At 46.2% G+C, this 22,086-nt stretch overlaps 1 protein-coding gene across 1 annotated transcript in view; it reads right to left on the bottom strand.

The window, feature by feature from the left end:
- The window catches only part of LOC104083552 (glutamate receptor ionotropic, NMDA 2B), a gene marked incomplete at both ends in the record, with an annotated part of 93,011 nt that overhangs the window by 35,128 nt on the left and 35,797 nt on the right, over nucleotides 1-22,086 (bottom strand). Inside the window, one exon of the mRNA XM_009587064.1 lies at nucleotides 16,735-16,849. Within this exon, the coding sequence (XP_009585359.1) occupies nucleotides 16,735-16,849 (115 nt within the window). The remainder of the gene's footprint in view (nucleotides 1-16,734; nucleotides 16,850-22,086) is intronic.

Raw genomic sequence — 22,086 nt, forward strand, 5'->3', positions numbered from 1 at the left:
AATAGATGGGACACCCTGGTACCTGGAGGTCAGCCATCCAGGCTCCTTTCATAGGCAAATTGCAACATTGGCTAGTGCTTTTCTGAGCCCTTGTGGCCTCTTCCAGCCAAGCCTCAGCCTCAAAAACTACCAAAAAGATGCCCCTCACACTCACATGGAGGTCTTCTCCCCGAGACCAAGAGCCCTTGCGTAGATAAGCAATTACCTCAAACTACCCTGTAGCTGAAGTGAGCAGAACGGAGGTGTTAATAGAAGGTGTATGTCTGACTCAGCAACTGAATCCTGGTTATTACAACCTTAACAGCTTCCCTGTTCCCAAACCTAGGCTGAAACGGTGAAGAAAATCAGAGGTCTTCAGATCTGCTTCTGCACAGGCAACTCAGCAACCACCTTCCCCTGCAACGAAGCCCTCTGGCAGGCAGGCAGATAAAGGGAGAGCTCATCTACTTCAAAAGATAGCTGTTTGCAGTATCTCTTAGAGTTGCTCACAGAAGGCTGGTAACCTGTCTCCTCCTCTTTTTACAGAGGTCAGGGTGATGTCAGAAAATCCTTGAAGCCAGTTCCAGTTTCCAGCGCTGTCACTATTATGCTGCAGGTAGGTAGTTGACTGGCCACGTGGCAGTATTCGGTTCACTGCTCTGCAAAGTGCTGCAGAAATGGATGACCAGTAACAGCAAAATTGTAAGTAGAAATAAACTTGGTTTAGTCTCTCCCCCAAAATACAAGTTTGTAATCAAGGATGCAGTCAATCTGCTTTCAACACAGATCTCATGAGAGTTATTTATTTTAATCCTTTCCCTCCCAGTCCCTCCTCCCTCTTCTTGGCTATCTTCACGTTCTGGCTTTGCTGAGCTTTGCACTATCCTGTGCAGCACTGTCTGGAGGGATAGTGTTCGGAGAGCATGAAAATACTTCCTGGGCATGTGCACCTCACACGAAGAACGAGGTAAGAACTGTCGTCCCAATGCACCAAAGGACAAAGATGGTGCTTTGGCCCTGGAAGAAGGGGCTGGGTCAGGAACTGCAGTACCAATTTTACAGCATCAGTAAAACTCAGAATAGTCTGGTTTGCAACAACAGAGCAGCATCTGGAGTAAGGAAGTGGGAGAGGGAGAGGGTGCAAGGCAGCAAGGAAAAGACACAAGCTTTGCACAACACTACAAAGGATGGTGTCTAGGTGCCCTGTGAGAGAGGTGTTTCAAGAACAGAACACCTCTTTTTTGCTTTAATTTTTAGAAACGATCTTGCAAAGTTGTGATGCTGTCTAAATATTTATTATTAATTCTTATACCCCGTTCCAATAATTTCTATGTTTTTCCTGCCACACAGCTGTGCCCATGCTCACCATACTCTTCATAAGCCCTCAATAGAAATTCAGATTTGTCCAGACCTCGACCTTCAACTGGTATCCATCCCTAGCTGTTTCCTCAGAGATCAAGGTTTGGTTATTCCCTCAGCATCTTGCACAGCTTTGCATTTATCATTGCGGAACCTTCTGGAGCAAAGCGAGATGGTAATTTCCTCTGACGGAGGTACACTGGCTAAGAGTATGTTCTTTTTTTAATACCAGAATCATATGGTTGGTGTTTCTGGCTTCCTGAAACACACAGAAATATCCGTTTGAATATAAATGAGAGGAGGTCCCTGACATTGCTTCTTTTGCTGAAAATTTCAAAATAGTATTCAAAAATTTGAGAACAAAAAACCAAAATCAATTTGTACCCATTTGTAGCAATAAAAGACTCTGGAGTGTCCCTTTTCAAACTTTTCAGACTTCTCACAAAAAGTTGGAGTGTCTCAAGGAAAACAAGCACCTCATATGAAAAATGTATTTTAACTAAAGTACTAATTTGCCACCAAAAAACCTTTCAGAGGATTTTCTGCAAGTTAATTCAATACGAGTTGGTTTTGGGCAGAGTCACTCAAATACATATGTTTGCACATGTAGGCCTCTTTCCCAAGGCCTTAAGTATTGTAACACATCAGCAGCAACAGCTCTTCAGATTACATGTCACTGAGACAAGCCCCGATGAGCATGATAGACAAAGGAGTCTTAAACAGTGCTTCTTCCAGGATAACAGTCACACTTTCACAATATGAATATCTTCATTATATCCCTTTTGGTGCATTTCTCTAAATGAAATGATACTAAGAGCTTGCTTTTAGGGGATAATTTACCAATAGAAGCTATACCAATTGACAAGTCCTCAGCTTGAAGTCTCTTGCTGACCTTCCATCATCCCTTTAGAAAACCTCCACTGCCTTTCACTTCACCTCTGCACAGCTGTAATTGTCTCGGAGCCGGCAACTGGGGTGGGACACAGCACCCAGCACAAGGGCAGAAAGGTAGCACGCAGCATCTCAGGGGCTTGAGACGTGGGCTTCATCTTCACCCTTGTCTATCTGCTGCGACCCTGGCTGCATTGCAGGCCAAATCAAACAGCAACCCCCCATAACATCCTTCTCCTGCTGTTGGGCTCTACAGAAAGGTTCAATAGTCCCCAAGGCTCCCTCTCCTGGTTGCCTCCACTCTGACAACTAGAACCGACATCTAATGTCCCCAAATTCTATTTTTGCCCACTGCTTCCCAATTCTGCCCTCCATGATTCTCACTGTGCCCCTTCACATGTGCCACTCAGTCTGTGAGGGCTTCTCCTAAACCATGTTCTGACCTCCACAGGGGTCCTCCTACTTGGCCCTTGAGCCTCTTTTTAAGATCCCCCTGCGGTGCCCTCTCCGCTGCAGCAGCCCCCGGGGAATGTGCTTACTTGTTGTGGGACAGGACATCACTGCAGCTGGCTCTTGCTGCCAGGAGGAGTCTTGGCTGTGGACAGACACAGCCTACACAGGACCTCTGGACTGCAGTGCCAACAGAGCGACAGCACTTCTGAAGCAGAGAGGAGACCTTGCTGGGATCCAGGCATGTCCCCACTTGAGCCTGCTGACGTTGGTCTTTGCAGGCTCCCTCTGTATCAGAGGAAGCAAAGGTGCTTTTGAGCAGGGGTCTGACCTGACTTTTAGCCACTCTGAATTGCCTCCTGCAGCACTCAGTCTCTCCACTGGTCACAGGTCCAACATTATAAATTTCGCCTTCCTTTCCCCTGTCGTCCCAAGCTCTGAGCCTGCTCAGCAGAAGTGGGGCCAAGCAGCACCCCAGCTGCCAGTGAGGCTTTGTGCTAAGCTCCCCCTGTCCTGTGAGTCTGTGCTCGGAGGTCCTGTCTTCCTCAGCTTCCCTCCTCCTCCTCCCGTAGCCAATGCACAAAAAAGGCAAAGGTCCCCCTCTCTGGAGCAGGACTTGGAAACATCTAATCCTCCACTCATATTTCCTTCATTTCAGATCCTAACTGAAATCACGGGGGACTTTTTTTCTTCCTTACCTACCCCTTTCACTGCCCTCTGTCAGAATTATTCAGCTCTCTGAAGCTTTACCAGATACACTATGTAGGAAAGACACGGCAGAAGAAATTAAATAGTATTGTTAGGTATCTATAATTACCCCAAGTCATTTTTTCCACAGTGCAGCAATTTCAAATCTCTCACAGCGCTCTCTTTGGAAACCAGATGTTGACCATGTCAGCTGTGTGCTAAGAATGCATTTTCATGAGTTGCGTTTCTTGGAGTTTGCAAAGCGATGGTGGTGGCGGAGGGGGACGCTCCTGGAAAATTCCACCCGCGCAGGCGCAGGACGGGCAACGCAGAGACCTGACGGGCTCCTCGGGGCGCGGGGGACCTCTCCCTCTGTCATGGCACAAACTGGGCCCCCTCCCCTCAAGCAGAAGGCAAGGGAATTTTCTTCCATGCTCCCACTCACAGGAGGGCAGAGAGGGCAGCTGGGGGGAGAGTGTATCTGGGAGAGGGAGGATTTCCCCCAGAGGTACTGTGCTGCTCACCCTCCAGAGCAACACACAGACAGACATGGAACAATGAAAATAAAAAATCTGGTGGGTGTCTCTCTGGTCAGTTCCTCTCCACCTCCCTCCCATTTGGTCTGTCCCGTCCCATAGTCAACAGCTATGACAACCAGGCTCCCAGCATGTTCATCAGACAACTGTTTTGCATCTTCTAAAAGAACCCACTGATCCCTGATATTCAATCTAAATGCACTTTTGCTCTACCTCCTGCTTCCCCATTACTCTTTAATTACACTGACTTGGATTGTCCTAAAGAAGTCCTTCCTTTCCATATTGATTATTCCCTTCAAACACTTGCAGAAAATTATCATACTCCCTATCTGGCAAAAATATATACTTGGGAAAAATCTATCCTCAGCAACCAGGCACGGGTCCAGTAAGACACAGGCTACCCAGAGAAAGCAGGTTTTAACTAAAGTTCAAGTAACATTGCACAGTAAACCCTGGGAATACTTCAGAGTGTTTATTTGAGACAGGGGACTTCTTAATGGAGAAAGTCCTTAGTGCAGATTTCACTAGACTGTGCTCTTTTAATCTTTATTTGTAAGACAGTGTCTCCATTAGTCCCAGGCTGGAGCAAGGTGTCTGGGCAATGAGCAGGAAAATATATACACACACAGGACTTATTCTGGGACCAAACACGGGAGACAAAGCACGGATGAGAACAACTGTTCAAATACAGACACACACAGCTCTCTATAGGTCTGTTCCTCAGCCATCCTGAAAGCCGAGACTTCAAATAGCAGCCATCTGTAAGAAAAGGGACAGGGCATGAAGCTGGTGGAAACTACAAATGCAGGCTGATCTATACACAGGAGAAGCTCAAGGAAAGCAGCTGTCCACAGGTAGCCCCTGTCAGAGGCAGAAAAGCTACAGAAATGAGATGCTGCCATAATCCCAGCGGTCTTTACAAAGCAAATATAATTAAATGCAGCGATACAAAGAACTCTGGCCTCAGTGAAAATGAGCACACATCTAAAAAGGAAAGCAAATAGCTCCCACTTCTAAAAAAGAACAAAACAAAAGCACTGGCCTGAAAGAAGTGACCTGAGCAATCCTGAATTCTTAAAACACCCACATGATGCTCGGAGCAAAGAGTTAAACTTGGCGTGCAGGAGCTGATCTCAGGCAGCAGACTGCAGAAGAAGGGACTCTTTCTATTATTGCCAGATCTCCCAGCTTGGATGGTGAGACTGTCATATGACACTGCTTCGACTGGAAAACTTGCAGCACACCTCTGCTGTCCAGTGCTGCACCCAATGTAAGTTGATTTACCAGCAAACACTATTTCTTCTCAAAAACCACAGGATTACATAATACCAGGGTGGATCTACTGGGAGAACAAAAGGATCTGCAGCACCTATCAGCATTAACATTGCAGCGTGCACCATGTCTTATGCGGTGGGTGGCAAGCTGCCCTGCTGCACAGTGTCCCCGGTCTCATAAGGGCCGACGCTGTATGCTCCAACACTGACCAAAATGGTTTTCTGATTAAGCTGCACAAAAAATGGTTTTTCAAAGCAAGGTCTGAACAATACAGGAAAAAAAAAAAAATTAAAGGTGTTGCTTCAACCTAAACCCAGGTTTGTTTGCTTTTTTGAATTTTCCACTAATCAAACTCATCCATTCAACACACATAAAAAAACATGTTCTTTATCAGACATGTGATGACATAATAAAAGTGATGAAAATGTGGATCCCAACAAACATGTGCAAAGACACTTCAAGTACTCACTGGCAAAGGAATTTCAATTAAAAAAGAAAAAAATAAATTAAAAAAAAACCAGTCCCAAGGGCTAGACCTCTCTCCTGAGAGGTAATGGAGACTGCAGTTTAAACCTGTTTTCTGAGTCAGGCAGAAGGGATTTGAATGCAGTTTTCCCCTGGCCTAGGAGCCTGTCCTCACCGTCTGGCTAACGAGGCTCTGCGATCTGGGGGAAGATGCTGCCATTTCCTCCTCCACGTCGCCTCTGTGAATGGTATCTAAAGGCTTCTGTGAGTCTACACAAAAACACCAAAATGTCAGTTTTCATTTACAGCAATAAATAAATCCTCCATATCTGACCAAAATTAATGAATATTTTCGTTGATCCCAAACTATGTTTTTTCACAGACTCATTTGTTCCTCCCACCATATATCTGAGGCTCAGGCATTATCATCTGGAAGGGGAAGGACACAGGCCTTATCACTCCTGGTCTTTAATGATCCGTGTCATTTGCCCCAAAAACAGACTTCGGGAACAAAATTGGCCAGAGTCCAATTAAAAATTCCTCGCCTCCTTCCATTTGAAACTCCTCTTTCTTACCCTACAGGGCTGTGCAGCGCTGTTTTGCATCATTAAACAGCCTAACCCCATTCCACCACACGAGCGGCTGAACGTTACTCATAGTGAAATGTTGCCTGTATGTTAATTTTGCAAAGTGCTTAGGATCCTTCTCGAAGGAAGGAACAATAGAAATGTAAGTCATTATCGTGTACAGGAACCAAGGAAATAAACCTAAGGGAAACAAGCACCAGAAACTGTCACAGAAAATGCAGACCAAGTCGAAATCTTAAACAGGAACAAGAAAAAGGCTGTCAAACAATCTTCTAGGCTTGGCGTGGTGGGAGACATTGCAGAATGCAGCCAGCCCAGCAGAAGGAAATTAAATAAGCCTGGCAAACTGCTGACTCAGCAGAAAACAGCACAACCCCCAGCCCATTCTAGAAATAAACCCGGGTCAGTAAATGACAGAGCCTTTCACAAGGAAGAAAGGCCAAAGGATAGTGACAGAAACTCAGACACCACTGCAAGGGAACGAAAGAGTGAGTGCCGGGATCTAACGTTACCAAAGGCAGTCTGAAAAAATTACAGACTCGGGGAAAACACAGTTCAGGCAGAAGGAAAACAAACGACGCTGAACATATTGTACGCTCAAATCGATGACACTAAACGCATGCCAGAGTTCATGAGCAGTGAGAGTAACTCAAGCACACAGTAGCTCCAGTGATAACCACAGTTTTAAGACTGAGATACCTTTGAAAAGTAGCAAAGAAGTTAATACATAACAGTGTGGAGAAAACCACAGGGGACAAGACCGTCCCGGTCTTTTAAAAAATACTGCCAAGATGCAGGTCAGCATCAAGCCGAGTTAACCACACACAATCAGGATTCAAACCCAAAGCAAGGAGCGTGTGAGAACCGAGCACAGAAACTCTGGCCAGAACCAACACCAGAGGAGAGAAACCAAGCCAAAGACACAACAAACAAGCTATTCCTCACTGAATAAAAGTCTGAGCAATTTCATATTAAGAAAAATTTATTTCAAATGCATTCAGAAGCAAATGTGACCAGACTTCTACTCCAGGAAAAGCAAACTGCCAAAACCCCAGCAAAAAAATGGGGGAGAGGAGGAGGAAGAGAAAGAAAAAGAAAAACAAAACCAAAAGAAAAAGGCAGAAGAAAGAAAAATGTAGGGTCCTATGAATAAGCAGATGAAGGCACAGCAGCACCTCCCTTCTCTCTCAAGCCCCGTGGAAAGAAAACACAGCCTCCAGTTAATAACATTCAATGTAAAAATAGAAAAAGCAAAGGATTCACAGGCCAAGCAAAGACATCGTCAACATGAGACAGAGTCTCAAGCAAATATAACCAAACAGGTGAAAACACACCCTCAGGCACCGGGGGCATGTTCACTCGCTGTGAGCCTACTTCAGCAGAAGCTACGCTAGCACTTTCTCCAGACTCGGTTTGGTTGGCTGCTTCCTCTCTGCCCTCATCTAGTCACGAATTTCAAATCTTAAAGCTGCCAAAATTCCCATGCTTTCCTCAGCTGTTTTTTTGTTGCATATTTTGGCCACCAAAAGCAACGGGAAATAAACTGCCTCTTCCAATGGCACTGGGGCAACCTGTCTGGTTTCTGGCTGCTGCAGGCTCCCTGAAGTGATTTCCAGTGTGTGGCTGGGGACAAAGCAGGGGAAAGTGAAGTTTGCTGTGCTGTGTATCCATCCGGTGTTGTAGGACACACAACCTGCCCGTGTCACTCCTGAGTGGAGTACAGCTGGAGCAATTACTGTTGGGCTGACAATCAATCAGTTCTCTCGTAAATGGAGTCTGGGGAAAAAGTCATTCTTGTGCTCAGATTGAAATTAAAGAAGAGTTTTGCCCTGAAGAGAGCAGAAGGGAGGGGATTCTTAGAATGTCAGCATATATCACTTAGACTTTTCACAATGACATGCTTTGCTTAAATATGACAATGTATAAAATGAAAGCTTTAGAAAATTTCATTTTCACGTGACATTTTTCTATCAGAACTGGTCTATGCTACTGAATGTTTTTACTACATTTAAATGACCTGATTTTTTTTTTTTCAGGTCAGAAAAACGTTTTGTGTGGACTCAAAAAGAAATATGAATTTGTTTTCATTCACCAAAAAATACAAAACAACAGCTATGTTTCTTTCTTTCATTTCTAACCAAATCAAACCCCCCTTTGTGTTTTTTTGAGGATGTTGTGGACTGATCAGGGATGACAGGATGGGTCCTCGATACTGCGTTGTGATAGGAATATTTAATTACTGTACCCATGCTTGAAAGCTCATCTTCCCGCAGCAGCTCAGCTATCACCTGAATTAAGATATCAATGTTTATTGTCAACATGCTGGGGTAACACATTCCCATAATCAATGAAATGCTTATGATGAAAGGGACACAGATACACAGCAGCATCTGACATGCCACGGAAACCTGTAAGCTGGTGGCAAGCAGAAGCAACATGGCTCTGGTACTAGCGCACCAGCCCTGCACTGAGAGGTGGTGCCGCATCACAAGACATAGCCTTACCAGAGGTTTTTTTGGTTCTCTGTAAAGTTATCCCGTCAGATGTTAAGACGACTGGAAATTTTCCAGCAGCACTAGGTATTTTTGAGTTGTTGCACCTTCTCAACCACAGCTTTCCAAGCATGCAAAAGCACCTTTATTGCTTTTTCCCATCTGCCCTTCACAGTTTCGATGAGGCCCCCATAAGCCTGCACAAAGCCGGTTATAATTCTCCACTGCCTATCAAAGCCTTCACAAGAGTTAGGCAGTTGGTGTGTAAAGCCTACTGCCTACCATGCTGACTAATGTTGTCTGATTGTTCCCTTGTACTCCCCCGTTGGTCCATCTGTACCCATCTGCTGCCTTTTGTCTTCTAATTAAAGTGTAATCTCTTTGGGGTAGGAGCCACCTTTCTGGTTAGTGTTCACACAGCTCTCTGCAGAGCAGAGTCCCAAGTCCATAACCGGGTGCTGGAGACAGCAATGATGACGTGCAAGAGGTGACTGCATGTACACGCGGCAAGGGGGAATGATGACCCCCCTACACTGTGTGGCATAGGCAAGTCAGCTGGAAGAAAGCCTCAGACCAGAGCTCTCATCCAGAACGCAACCAAGGCAAGAGCAGCCTTCTCCCGTGGCTGGATGGTGTTACCACATTAGTACACTGGGCACAGTCCTCAGGATTGCCCTGTCCAAGGAGTCAGCTTGGCAACCTCAGTAAAGGTCAGATGGCTACTATCACCCTCATCAGCTACACCAGCATGGATATGGTAGGAAGCATTCTAACTACGGCCTGGCTTAATGAAGATCTCCAGATTTTCCAATATCTGATTTGCATTAGAGGACAAGGTCTTTCCAAGAAGCTGTCATTGTTTCAATGTAAGAATTCCCTCCGGTAGCCAAGGAGTAGGGCCTGGTGGAGAAGAGCCAGAATATTTTTCTGCAGGCTCATGAATCATACAAATACACTCCAAAATTCAAACAAACAAAGTAAGGAACCGCTTCAGCAAGAGGCAAAGAGAGCAAACGGCTTATACTGACATAATATACAGTGGTTAGGAGAATACACCCAGCTAGTGTCTTCTCTGGTAAAAGAGATGGACTAGCTCATTATTGCAGGATGCAGTAATCTAATCTAATGGTCTGATACAATCAGTCAGCAAAGATACCATTTGATCAGCATGTCAAGATTTAAGTAGGAGGCTTTTTCAGGAAGATTGTTCCTTTTATCACCTGATAAGGAAAGCTTTGTGTGGCACTTGCATCTGCCCTTCTCCATAGGAGTCAGTGTAAGATTAACATGGCCACAACTAGCCACAAATACGTACAGTTACATCCTGGACAACTGTGAGAAGCCAGGCCAAATCCTGACAGTGGGTGCAGCACAGGTGCACAAATAAAGCCATCTGGTTGTCTGATTGAATCAGGGTCATCAACAGAGCCATCAGATGTGACCTAGATCAGGGACACTCACTTGGGAGTGGGGTATCCATAAAATATGTATTCTTTGATGCAAGTCTGCCATCTAAGGAGAAACAAGGGATTCAGGAAATTACGGTCTCTTCGAGAAATCTCCAGAAAGAACACTTTACCAGTAAAGGAGGAAATGCATTTACAGACTCCCATTCTAATTTCAGACATATGTGCTTAAATCCAGAATGGTTCATCTGCCCTAAGTGAAGCTATATCCTTCTAAAAACTGGTTCTATGGGAACAGAATCAGTCACTAAGTCTGAGTAGGTTTAAACAAACTCCTATGCCATTTCTCCTCAGGGACAATGAGTCATAAATCCCCATGTACACAGGGAAATTAGCAAAACAAGACTGATTGGCAAAAACAATCCAATCTTGTCTCACCATAAAAGGAGTCTGTGGGATAAAAAACATTTCCTCTCTGAAGTCCCTGGACATGCTGTCAAGATGCCAAAACTCCACACACAGAGCAGAACCTGACCAAAGGCAATAACTTCTACCCCAGGGAGGCAAGCACACCTGTGCATGCATGTGTAAGTGATCAGAAAGGCTTGCTCAGGTGGGCACCAGACAACACAAGGAGGAAACTGTCTCAAACGATGTAGTCATCTTTCCAAAGGCAGGGGAGGGCCTTCAGAGAAGATGCTTGGATTTGTACAGCTGCAGTTTTCACCTCACAACCCTACATCCTTGTTCCTCTCTTATTTTTAAAGAGGCTTCTTCAGAAAATGAAATAAAAAAATATAAATCCTTCCTTCTGCTAGGCAGCATAACAGGTACATGATTCATACTGGTTCTTCATGGAGTGACCAGTAGCACACAGGCCCTAAAAGCCAAGAATACTGATCAGATTTTCAGTCCTCTTCCCCCCTCCCATTATTTCTGCCACTGGGACATTGAAGGACACAAAGAAATGACAGTGAATATTTCTTTTAAGGCACAGAAAGACTTGAGACCAGGCCTGAAGGCTGCATCATCATCAAAAGCTACAGCCTCTTCAGCATCTCTGTGGTGTTCATCAGCCCTCCAAAGCTGCAGACTGCAGGAGGTGACAAGTGCCTCCATAAGGGCTTTTGTTTGCAGCCATCCACAATAGCCTTCATGCGCCAGTTGGCTGTTCATACAAAAGGTACATGGTAGAAGCTTGCAGAAATTATGTCCTCGTTGGACCAGGCTTGAAGTTTTTGCTGATCAGCTTGTCCATAACCCAGTTTTTCTTTCCTATCAAATAAGTGGTCTCTTGTGAGACACTCTTCAGGTTCATCTTGTTCATCTAATCACAGAAATGTAGGCTGGCAGAGAACCACAAGAGATCACTTACTGCATCCACCAGCTCTGAGGCAGGACAAGATAGATTTAGACTGTGTGCTGTTAGATATTTTTCTACGTGTCCTCCAGCAAATGAGCCTCACCAGCAAATGAGCCTCACCATGTCTCACCATGCTAACAATTAGACAGCTCCCTACATATCTAACTGAAATCTTTCTGCTTGAAAATTTAGCAAGATGTCTTCTTTCTGCTTACTGTGGGCATGAAAAGCAACTGACCATAATGTCCTTTTTTCAACAATTATTTAAATGTCCGAAGACTTATCTTGTTCCCCTTCCTTTTTTTTAGATAAAACAAACCTTGTTTTTCCATTTTTCTTTTCTAAATCCTTCTTTCCTTTCTGTAGCTCCATCCCACATCCCGAAGGAACCCTTCCCAAGCATGGATGGGCATAACACTGCTCTGTCCCAAGCAGGGGAGAGGGTCACACAAGTTTGCGAAGTCACTTTATGTGGACTATGATCCAGGCTGAACACATCTCTGGAAAGCCTATGCAGCGGCAAGTAGTAGGACCATTTTGCACCCTATTGCAGCATTAGGAAGTACTGGAAGTCTACAGTCACTGAGGCAGCTGACAGCATGTCACAGCAAATGGCCCCATTCCCAGGGAGCACTAATGTGTGCAGTGGTGTAGGGGAACAGGCTAAGAGCAGCCTGTTCGTGAATTTGTAATCATGGCCACACCGATGGCTAGAGGAAACAGAACAGATGCTGCTAATTGATTTTCAGGAGTTCAAAAGTCAAACACTGATAATTATAGGAGCAGCAACAGGCAAACATCTTATCTGCTGAGGGGGGTGAGGGTTGATAGGAGCAGAGGATTAGCACATGCAGCAAGGAGAACGAATCTTTCAGCATAGGTTTCCCATCTGTCCTCCTTGAAGATGGCTTGTAGTGGCACCCTGACCAAACCCATCACCTGGGGCTTTGCTCATCCAGCCAGGAGCAGGAGTTACTGGACCGTGTGTGGTAAGAGATGCCCCAGGGAACCTGCGAATCAAAGGGCTCTGTGGGGTAGCACAAGAGGTTGCTGTCATGAGCCGTATGGAAAGGTGCTCTGAATCCCTAGTGACACACCTAAGGGAAGAGGCAGAGAAGCATCAGCAAAAGGGAGAGGCTGAGAACCACCTAGTGATAGAAGTGATGCAAAACTCACTAGAAACTAAAGTAGAGAAAGAATCCCAAAGAGGGCCTCAGAAATAGCAACATTTTTCTCATCCCCAGGTTTGCCGGGGGAAACAAGACAGCAGACAGGAGGAGCTGGGAGCTAATGGGACAGGACTGCTGTGCCCTGCCTCAGCAGAGAAGGCGGATGTGAACAAGAGCTGGACAGCAGCACTTGCCAGCTCTCATGAATGGATCATGAACCCAGAAATAAGTCCTTATCATATGTGGGATTATAGGAGAGCAGAGGAGAAAAGCAACCAGTGAAGTAAAGAAAAAGCCTGGGTGAAAACTTTTCCCACACAAAACATCACAACCCACAGACAGAAAACCTAATGTAGTACCGAGCCTCTGGCTCACCTTGCAAGACCTCTGGCCCCAGCTCATCGCTGCGTTGAGGCAGGGCCCTTCATGGGGCATAAGGGTGGACCTCCTTCACCACCTCCATCTGCATACCTGCCCCTCTATGATAAATACAACAGGGGCATCTAGGCACCCAAAATACACCTAGGCTGCCTGGCCAGTGAAGCAAAGAGCTCTACTAACTTGCTAATTAAAAGGTAGTGAGGGAAGGCATGCAGCATTCTGCCCCTAAGGAGCAGAGAACAGAGAAGTGAATGAAATGCAGCACATTTGCTTATCACAAGAGGAATCGTTACTCATGGCTACAAGAGCAGAAGAGCTCAGGTTACTGCCCCTTTCCAGAAAGTGGTTGCTCTACGTGTTCTTTCATGATTGTCAGCCCTACGAGGCTTCAGTCTGTCTGAAGGACACAGGAGGAGATTTATCATCATCAGAGCTGGGGACAGCTGTAGCTCTTCTGGAAAATGAATTCCTGTTCTGAAATAACTTGTGGGATTTTGAAGATATTTCTTCCCAAATGGGGATGAAAAATCAAAATCTCAAAAAAATTCACAGACGTGAAATCCTGAAGCAGTTCAGTCACTGTCTGCACCTTTGCTTCCAGAAAATGGAAGGCTTCGCACCTATTTTAAAACATTTCTTTATATATATATATACCCCATGAGATGTACTCCTCACAATCTATTTGCCATCTTCCAAGAATCAACTGCACCAAGCTGTACAGAACAGCAAACTGTGTCACTAAATCCAGAGGATACTAATAAAAATGATCAGAAGACTGGAAAACATGAGCTACCAGGAGAGACTAAACAAATTCTTGTTTAATCTACAGCAGAGACAACTGGGAGACAACATGATAGAAGCCTTCAAACATACATAGGGAAGATAAAAAGAGGAAGAGGATAAACAATTCTCTATGTCCACTAGGGAGATGCCAAGCAGTAATGGGCTTAAACTGCAATCAGGGAACTCTAGGTTAGACCTGAGAAAAACTTTCCAGGGTAAGAAGAAAGAAGCCGTAGAAGAGATTGCCTCAGGATTTCATGGAGTTTCTAGCATCTAAGGACTCTCAGAACAGGTGAGACAAACAGCTGTCAGGAATAATTTCAGCGTAGTTGATCCCTCCCTTGGGCACAGGGAAGGACTAAATGACCTCTTGATGTTCCTACCAGGCACAGTGTCTGATTATGGATAAAAGCATGCAGCGATGTAATTAAAGACTGAGCTATAGTGAACGCACACAAGTGGACTGAATCAGTGTTTCCCATGCAGCCTTTCATCTCTCGTCTTCTACCGCCTGAGTGTTTGACTTGGAAACTCTCCTGCGCTTTGCGCAGTTTCTTTTGTATATTGCTTAGAAGTTGCCAGCACAAAGCACCTTGCTAATTTAGCAAAAATTAGTGAGAATTTGGATGATTTTACACTGCAAAGCAATGCACTTACATAGGCATTGGGGTTGTGTGCTAATAATGTATGAATAACTTATGGCTTGTATTGTGGCATTGCCTGGGAGCTGCTATTAAGGGCCAGCACTCTGCTTTGCCTGACTCTCTGCAAACACGGAACAAAATGATGATCTTTGCCACAAAGAGCTCTGTTTCACCCTTATATTTTAATGTTTGCATTTCCAGTGAATGGAGAAAATGAAGAAAAAGAGTATGAGGTTCCAGGTATGAAAGGTATTTGTCTGTGATCAGAGCATGTTGGAGGTAACTTCTGCATTTTCCAGGAAGAACCTGCCAGTGTAAAATTCGAACAGCTCAGAGTTTGATTATAATCATCTGGTCTTCCCACTGAGCAAGACACCCGCTTCAAGGTAAAACATTTGTGTTCAGGAAGCACTATGGGCTTTTCATACCACTAATACCAGAGTTCATCATAGTCTCATTTCAATCCAGCCCCAGCTCCTACGAAATGAAGAACTGTTCTGGTTTAATGGATGCCAAGTAGTCCCCACAGACAGCAAGGCTCAGGCAGGTCCCAGGTCTAACCCCAACACTCCAGCTCACCAGCATCCCTTCCGCTAATTGTCTGGTTCTGAGAGACCACGGACATGCACTCGGAGACTGAACAACCCCTCTTACCGCTAATGGAAGCCCCCAAGCCCTCACTGAGAGTGTAACAGGGTAATGCATGTGAGAAGCAGGACAAAAACAGGACTGCGTTTAGCTGTGCCTCCCCAGAGCCTGCAAAGCATTCCAGCAACAGATTCCCCACAGCTGGCCCTGCTAATAATCCCTAGCAGGATTCATGCTGCTGCTGCCTCGTTTTCCTGCTCTGACGATTGAGTTTTTCTCTGTGAGAACGAATTTGGTGCCAGCTAGGAACAAATCCTCCTGGACTTTGCCTCGTGGACTTTAATGAAGCTGTGTGATGGGCAGAGCTTGACATGAGGTCTCTACAGCCCGAGCCTTGCCTGCCCACCTCCTGAGAAGCCAGCCTGCCTCCAAACACATTCAAGGGTTGTCCACTCATGCTGATGCCATGCCATACATTTCCTCATGCTCCTGTCCCACTGAGACTTTGTCTGACTCTCCCAGACCATACACTCCCATCTGGTCTGCACAGTGCCAAGACCATGAGATAGACAGGTCTTCCTGGAAACCAGGCACAAGTTGGGGCCTTTCACCCTCCTCCCAAACTCCTGCAACTACTGAGAGACCTTACTGCCTGCCAGGCACTAATGCAATGGCTTTTCTGCCTCCTTCAAAAGTTGTTCCTCCAGCCCTCTTCTGAATGCACTTCTCCTGACAGCCCCCTATTTCATTCTCATTTCCGCATGAATTTCTTCCTGGCTTTGGCCATGCAGGCCACTTGCAAGTCCATGTAGGGAACAAGCAGCCAAGGAGAGAAGACTTTCTCTGCCTGGTGAGGCAAAGGGGCATTTTTCTAAGCCATACACATGATCACATCCAGATCGAGCTCCGCTTCATATCTATTGAGTGCTCTGCTGAATTCTCCTTGCTTTCGCTCTGACTTCTCACCCCCATCACTTTTTTATATGTTATTTTCTTAGCCCTCTAACTACCCTCTCTACTTCAATTCAAACCCTTTGGGAATGCTTATTCTGAGCCTGGACCACTGACTTTTATGTGGGAGGTGAAATGAACCGAAGTGTTGCAGTAACAGAGAAATCCATGCCATTTCTAAAATGGTGCTGTGGGTTACATGCAAATTATTCAGAAATATGCAGATTTGGATCTTTGAACAACTCGATACGATCTCACGTACACATCCTACTTAATGCACCATCCCATAGCAAATGACAGTGGCCAGACATATCAAACACAGTTAACATTGGCATATATTACTAAGTGTGGCTGTAGCTCAATCACAGTCATTTAGCATACAGAACTTCACTGCCTCCAAGCCATGGAAAGAAATGTTTTCTGTCTCTGCCACTGACAGCCATGGCACAGAGGAGGTCTCTTCTCTGAAAGGCAGGAAAACTTATGTTCAGAGGTTACAGAAGGGAAGCTGATGAATTTTTTATGCACACTAATGGAAGAATGTAATGGCATCCTGCGTGGAGAAGACAGCAGCCTGGGTATTGGGGATACTAGTGGTCCAGCATGCAAGGAGGAGGTTGCCAGCTCTTGATAAGAAGTACAGAAAGGTGGGAGGGACTATTCGCCTGGAGCCTTCCTCCATCCTCCTCCTCCCTGACACAGTTTGAGAATTACCAAACATGTCCTACCCTCTCCCACTTCCTCTCCTTGGTCAGAAGAATGATCACCAGCTTGGGATGCATCTGGTATCCGTCCTCACTGAACGACAAATTCCTGCCTTCAAAGGTGACATTGATCAGGTACCTGCAGGAGAGAGAAAAGAGCGAGGAGTATGTTAACACTTGGGAACCAAACCCGAAACGAGAGCCTGCCCCCCGTCCTGTAGCTTACGCCGGGACAGTAGGAGCACAGTACAAACTGTTATGAAGTGCAAAGTGTTATGAAGCTGGGGACAGCAAAGGAAAATCTAAGAGGAAAGGGTTGGGAGAAGCAGGACAATTACTCTGGGAACTGGGACAATCAGGCAAGGCAAGGCAATTGCCCCCATTTTGTGACTGGGATAGGGAAGCGATATCCCATGTTGGCTCTCAATGAATTCCTGAAAGTACGACTAAGAGTCACATGCACACACATGTACCCATGGTCCTTGATTTCCCTTTACCCCAAAGGGCAGAGGGATCCCTAGCAATTATATGTGTAAACACACTCCACAGCCTACACTTTGCTCACTTGCCAAAGGGGATTTCACATGTCATTTAAGGACAGCGCTGGCCTACAGGTGAAGCAGTGGAGACAGCCTCCCCCCAGCCCAAACATCGAGGAAATGGTAAAGGAAGCTGCAGAGAGCAGAGGAAGGGGCAGCACACCTGCAAGAAGATCCATCCCTACGAGAGCCAGCACACCTCGCAAGGCCCAAAGCAGTCCTCTGAAGCAGCTTAGGAATAGGGACAGTGGATGTTCAGATAGTCCAGTGAAAGCCCTTTTGCCTAGGGACAGAGTCATGCCTTATACCCAGCAAGATCAAACTAAAGGGTGATCAGCCCTGCAAATCTCTGCAGCCAATATTAATGATTCTCTTTGTCTGGAAAGGCCCCGTCACTTCTGCGGAAGGCACCTCCCTTTGGGGCATCTCATGTCAGCTGTACAAATGGACTATTAAACAGTCCAGGCTTCAATCTTATTTATCCTAAGGCCTCTTCACTCAGCTCTGGCAGTGGGGAAGACTTTCAAGTGGACCGATATTACAGGTACACTCATTTCAAGGCCTTGCTGCATGATGAAAGCATGTTAAAGTGGTGTTGCTGAGAATCATATCTATTGTTTTCTTAACTGTCATGACATCCAGAATGACACTGTGGGGAAGAGGAGGAGGCAAATGCACATTTCACAGTTCAGTGGCTTATATGACATCTCCGTGGCATTCTGACAGTTTCCCCTGTTCATATATTTCTCTTCAATTCACAATCCTGTTGCATGAAGTAGATTTCGCCTTTATACACCTGCTCTGGCACCAGCATCATGTCACCGTGAGAGGCAGAGATGACCAAGCTGCCTGCAGGACAAGCCCCAGGACTCTACCCTCCCGTGCTTTGCCCCATTCTCCTATAAATTACACAAGCAACATTTCCATTCAGACGTGAGAGGGTCTTCTGTTCTATTATACCATAACATCAGGAAACATTTCCGGATATTCAGCTTCAGTTTGTCCCTTCTGAACTCAATTTGTACCAATTTCAAGAAAAAAAGAACAAAAAATCTGTTCTTTCAGTGGGTACACGCTTTCCCACTATTTGCACACAGAGAACTCCCTGCTAATTTAATGAAAGCATTGGTAACAGGGAAACTTCTTCAAACAAATAAAAAAGCAGGTCATGATTTTACCTTCTTCATTTTCACAAACTTTTTTGTCCTAACTCCATTAATCAACCAAACTTATCCACTAATTCCCCATTACCAAGTGCAATCAGCAATTATGTTTACTTCTAAAGGGAATTCCATACTTGCTCCATGTTGTGACCATCAGGGGACATGCACAGTGTAGGAAACACAGCCATAAGGGAGCCCAGCGTGAAACATTTGCAACAGGACGATTTTCAAAGGCAGATTATTGGTTATTTTCTAAAAGCCAGGCCCATTCAGCACCCAAACACTGAGAGAACCCCAATACATCAGCCATGTGGAAAATCTTAGCCACACAATTGTTTGCAATGGTGTAAAAGATCCCATGTCAGGACCACACATGCTCTTTTTCTGGTATTTCTTTCCCAGCTGTTTGCATTGCTCTGGTACTGAGGAATGCCAGGCACAGACCATTGCCAGCTATGTGCAGCCTACCAGACCTATGTAAGGTTCTGGTGGTGGGAAAGACCTTCCAGTAGACCAAGATTACAGCTACACCCATTTCATTATTGCTCTGCAGTGGCCACCAGAGTAAAGACAAAGCAAGGCTCCAAGAAGATAAGGATGCCATTAGCCTGATGGGAGTTGTAGCTTTATATGTCTGTAGTTAGAAAGCAGTGCCAATATCTAATTAAACAAACAGCAATATTAAACAGTTCTCAGCCCTCTTTCCCCTCCCACCTGAGAATGATGCCACTATGGGAATCTCCTTTGCACAGCTTGACAAGAAGAGTTCACAGAAATCAGCAACAGATATGACACAAGAGGGTGTCATTTCTGTTCGTTTTCCACCGGAAAGATTAGAACCACTAATAATAATCAAGGAGGGATCATCAGCAACTCCAATCCTTGGAGCTGCCTTGAGATTTACACTTAAAGCGGCACTAAAATCCCTCGCTTCGCACCTTAATGACTGAAATTAGTCTCCAAATTTGGCACAATAACTCTTCAGAGGGTTTTCTCTCGAACCCATTAGCAACATGTTTACCAAAGTTTGCAGGAGGAGTGCAGAAGCAGCAGCTCCCCCCCAGCTTTCCCTGCACTCCTGAGGCTTGCTGGATCCCATCGCCTACACTGGGATGCAGGGCGAGAGCGGCACCCCGGCGCTGTGGGGCTTGCTCAGGTGCACTGGGCAAGGGGACACCTGCATGACAAAGCATCAGGGCTTGAAGGACTTCCTGGCAGGCCAAGTCAGGAGCGTGCTGCAAGGCAGCCACACTCGAGTGGCTCTGCCCTCCATCACTACCGCAGCGAGAGTCATCCCCTTCGGCAGCAGCACTACCCTCGTACGCCAGCACTACTGCTGCCTGCTCTGGCCAGGGGGATTTGTTTCCTCCCTACAGCTTACACACATGCCAGTCCCCAAACAGGCAACCAGGGGGGCTGGGAGACTCCCCGGCATGTCTGCACTGAGCCACCAGCTGCAAGAGGGGCACAAGGTGAGGGCAGCAGGCTCTGCATGCAGGTGAGGTAACCCAAGATGAAACTGTACCTGTAAAGGGCTTAATCCATGATTCCCTGGATGCTTTGGACTCCAAGATGGAGACAGAAAGAGAAAGGGGGCATGGGGGCGCAGACACAGGCAATTTAATTTAATTTGCTAGAAATACCTTTCAGCAAAGAATTTTGCTAATGGGGGTATTTCTGGCGCTGCTCAGTGCAAGCACAGAAGGGTCAAGCCCTTCCCCAGCCTGGTCGAGGTGCAGCAGCCGCAATACCCAAACTCAGCTGGATGGGAGCAAAACAGGCTGACATGGTGAGCCCCGTGGTACGGACAAGCAGGCAGGAACAAAGAAGGAAGTGACGTGTCCTTGGGCAGAAAGCAAGTCAGCCTCGGGGGGACCCGACTCCCCATCCTGTGCTCTGACCATTAGGTAACATCACCCGCCCTAGATGTGAGGCTGACAGCCCTGCAAGCTAATGGAGAGTGTTTCCGAGGCTGGTTGGCATAGGAAATAGAGCATTAAAACCACATCAGATGGCCAATTTAGGACCAGCGGAGAGATGATGACATTTTAAATGGTTTCAGCTAGTGATAGGGAAAGCCTGGAGAAGCAAATGTGGCAGGCGGAGGGGACCTGGGGGGAGACAGCGAGGGTGTTAACCAACTTTTTCTCTGCCCCACAGACAGCTCTGAAGGAGATGCTTTTGAAATCAGCACTAACCACTCCTGCTTCTGCCTCCAGTGCCTTGCTGGGAATCAGCTCCTCCTGAAGCTGCTGACTGGATGGGCAAATTTGGACAATGCCCCGGTTCAGTCCATCGCACTCCCTGCCCCAGGTGTGCACGCGTGCACACACACACACTTCCCTGCACCCTGTCAGTGCTTGTTATGCTCCAATGAAACAAGTGGTCTGTCTGAAATGGCATGATTATCCTAACATCCACCGCTTCCCTGAATAAGACAGGCCATATAATTAAAACAGCCTCTCTACCTCCAGCATCAGGGAGTCATCTCAGCAGTCCAGCACACAAGAGAAAAACAGGGTGTAGGTGAAGGGTGGGGAAGGAAAGGCTATGGGATACCTCAGCTGGAGAGGATTTGCAAGGTAAAAGGCAGGTGGAGTTTGATGCAGGATAAGGGGATGGGGTTGCAGACTACCATCAGACTCTTTGGAAACTCACTGTAGCATGAAATACTGAGGCCGGGTCAAAAAAAGGTGAAGACAGCGCAAGGCCTTTACCTTGCAGAATCAGCATGGTGAAATAGCCTTTTTCTTTCCCCTAGAGACAGCGTTAAAAACGCACCAGTCAGAGGTACCAGGACAGGCATAGCTGCCTGCCCATACCCACTTCATGCCCAGGAAAGAGCAAAGATGAGCGCGTTACTACATCTCAGCACAAGTGTCCGCAGCTCCAAACCATGTTCCCTCACCCAACCCCAGCAAGACTTGCCCAGCCTGGGCTGATGCAAACAGCCTTGGCAGAATGCATCAGTCCTGCCCTGCAGCAGGTCCTGCCCACCCCACATGCCTGCTCCTGGACGAGGACAGACAGACAGAAAGGTGGGTGGACTCAAAGGACAGGGAAAAGTGAGTTTAGGACCAGTGTATTTATCTACAAATGGGAATTCTGACCTCCAAGTGGCAAGTGATTGACAAATAAAGGTTTAACCAGCAGTAACTATGCTGTTAATAGCTTCTGCTCTCTTCTGAGAGACTGAAATAGTATAGATTTTTTTTTTAACAAGAAAACTGCAACCGATCCCTTTGACTTCTGATTTAAACCTCCATTCTCCAAACCCATGGGAAGCTTAAAATAATACAGATATTTTTTCTCCATACCATTGCTCGACATTTCCATGGCTGCCTCTGCCTCAGAGGACAGCCAATATATGCACAACAGCCATCCAGACCCAGCTGCAAGTGCATGAGGTCTCTCGAGATAAGGCAATCTCCATGGGATATCAAACCCAATTGCTCACGCCCAGAAAGGTGAGAACGGGCTCAGCCTGGGCCTTCTATTAAACTTCCTTATGGCTGGTACTGACCCTGGCTGAGCCTTTCAGAGGCTCTCCCATCACTCACTGCCCTGCGCCGCCCCAGCCTCCTGCACTGCCTCCCGCTGCTGCGGTGCCGGTGGCTTGTGGAGTTGTGAAAGGCGGGCACATCTGGCTGTGGCTGTGTAACATCTGTCCAGTG

Source organism: Fulmarus glacialis, unplaced genomic scaffold, assembly GCF_000690835.1.
Source record: "Fulmarus glacialis isolate BGI_N327 unplaced genomic scaffold, ASM69083v1 scaffold21611, whole genome shotgun sequence".
NCBI classification, from domain to species: Eukaryota; Metazoa; Chordata; class Aves; order Procellariiformes; family Procellariidae; genus Fulmarus; species Fulmarus glacialis.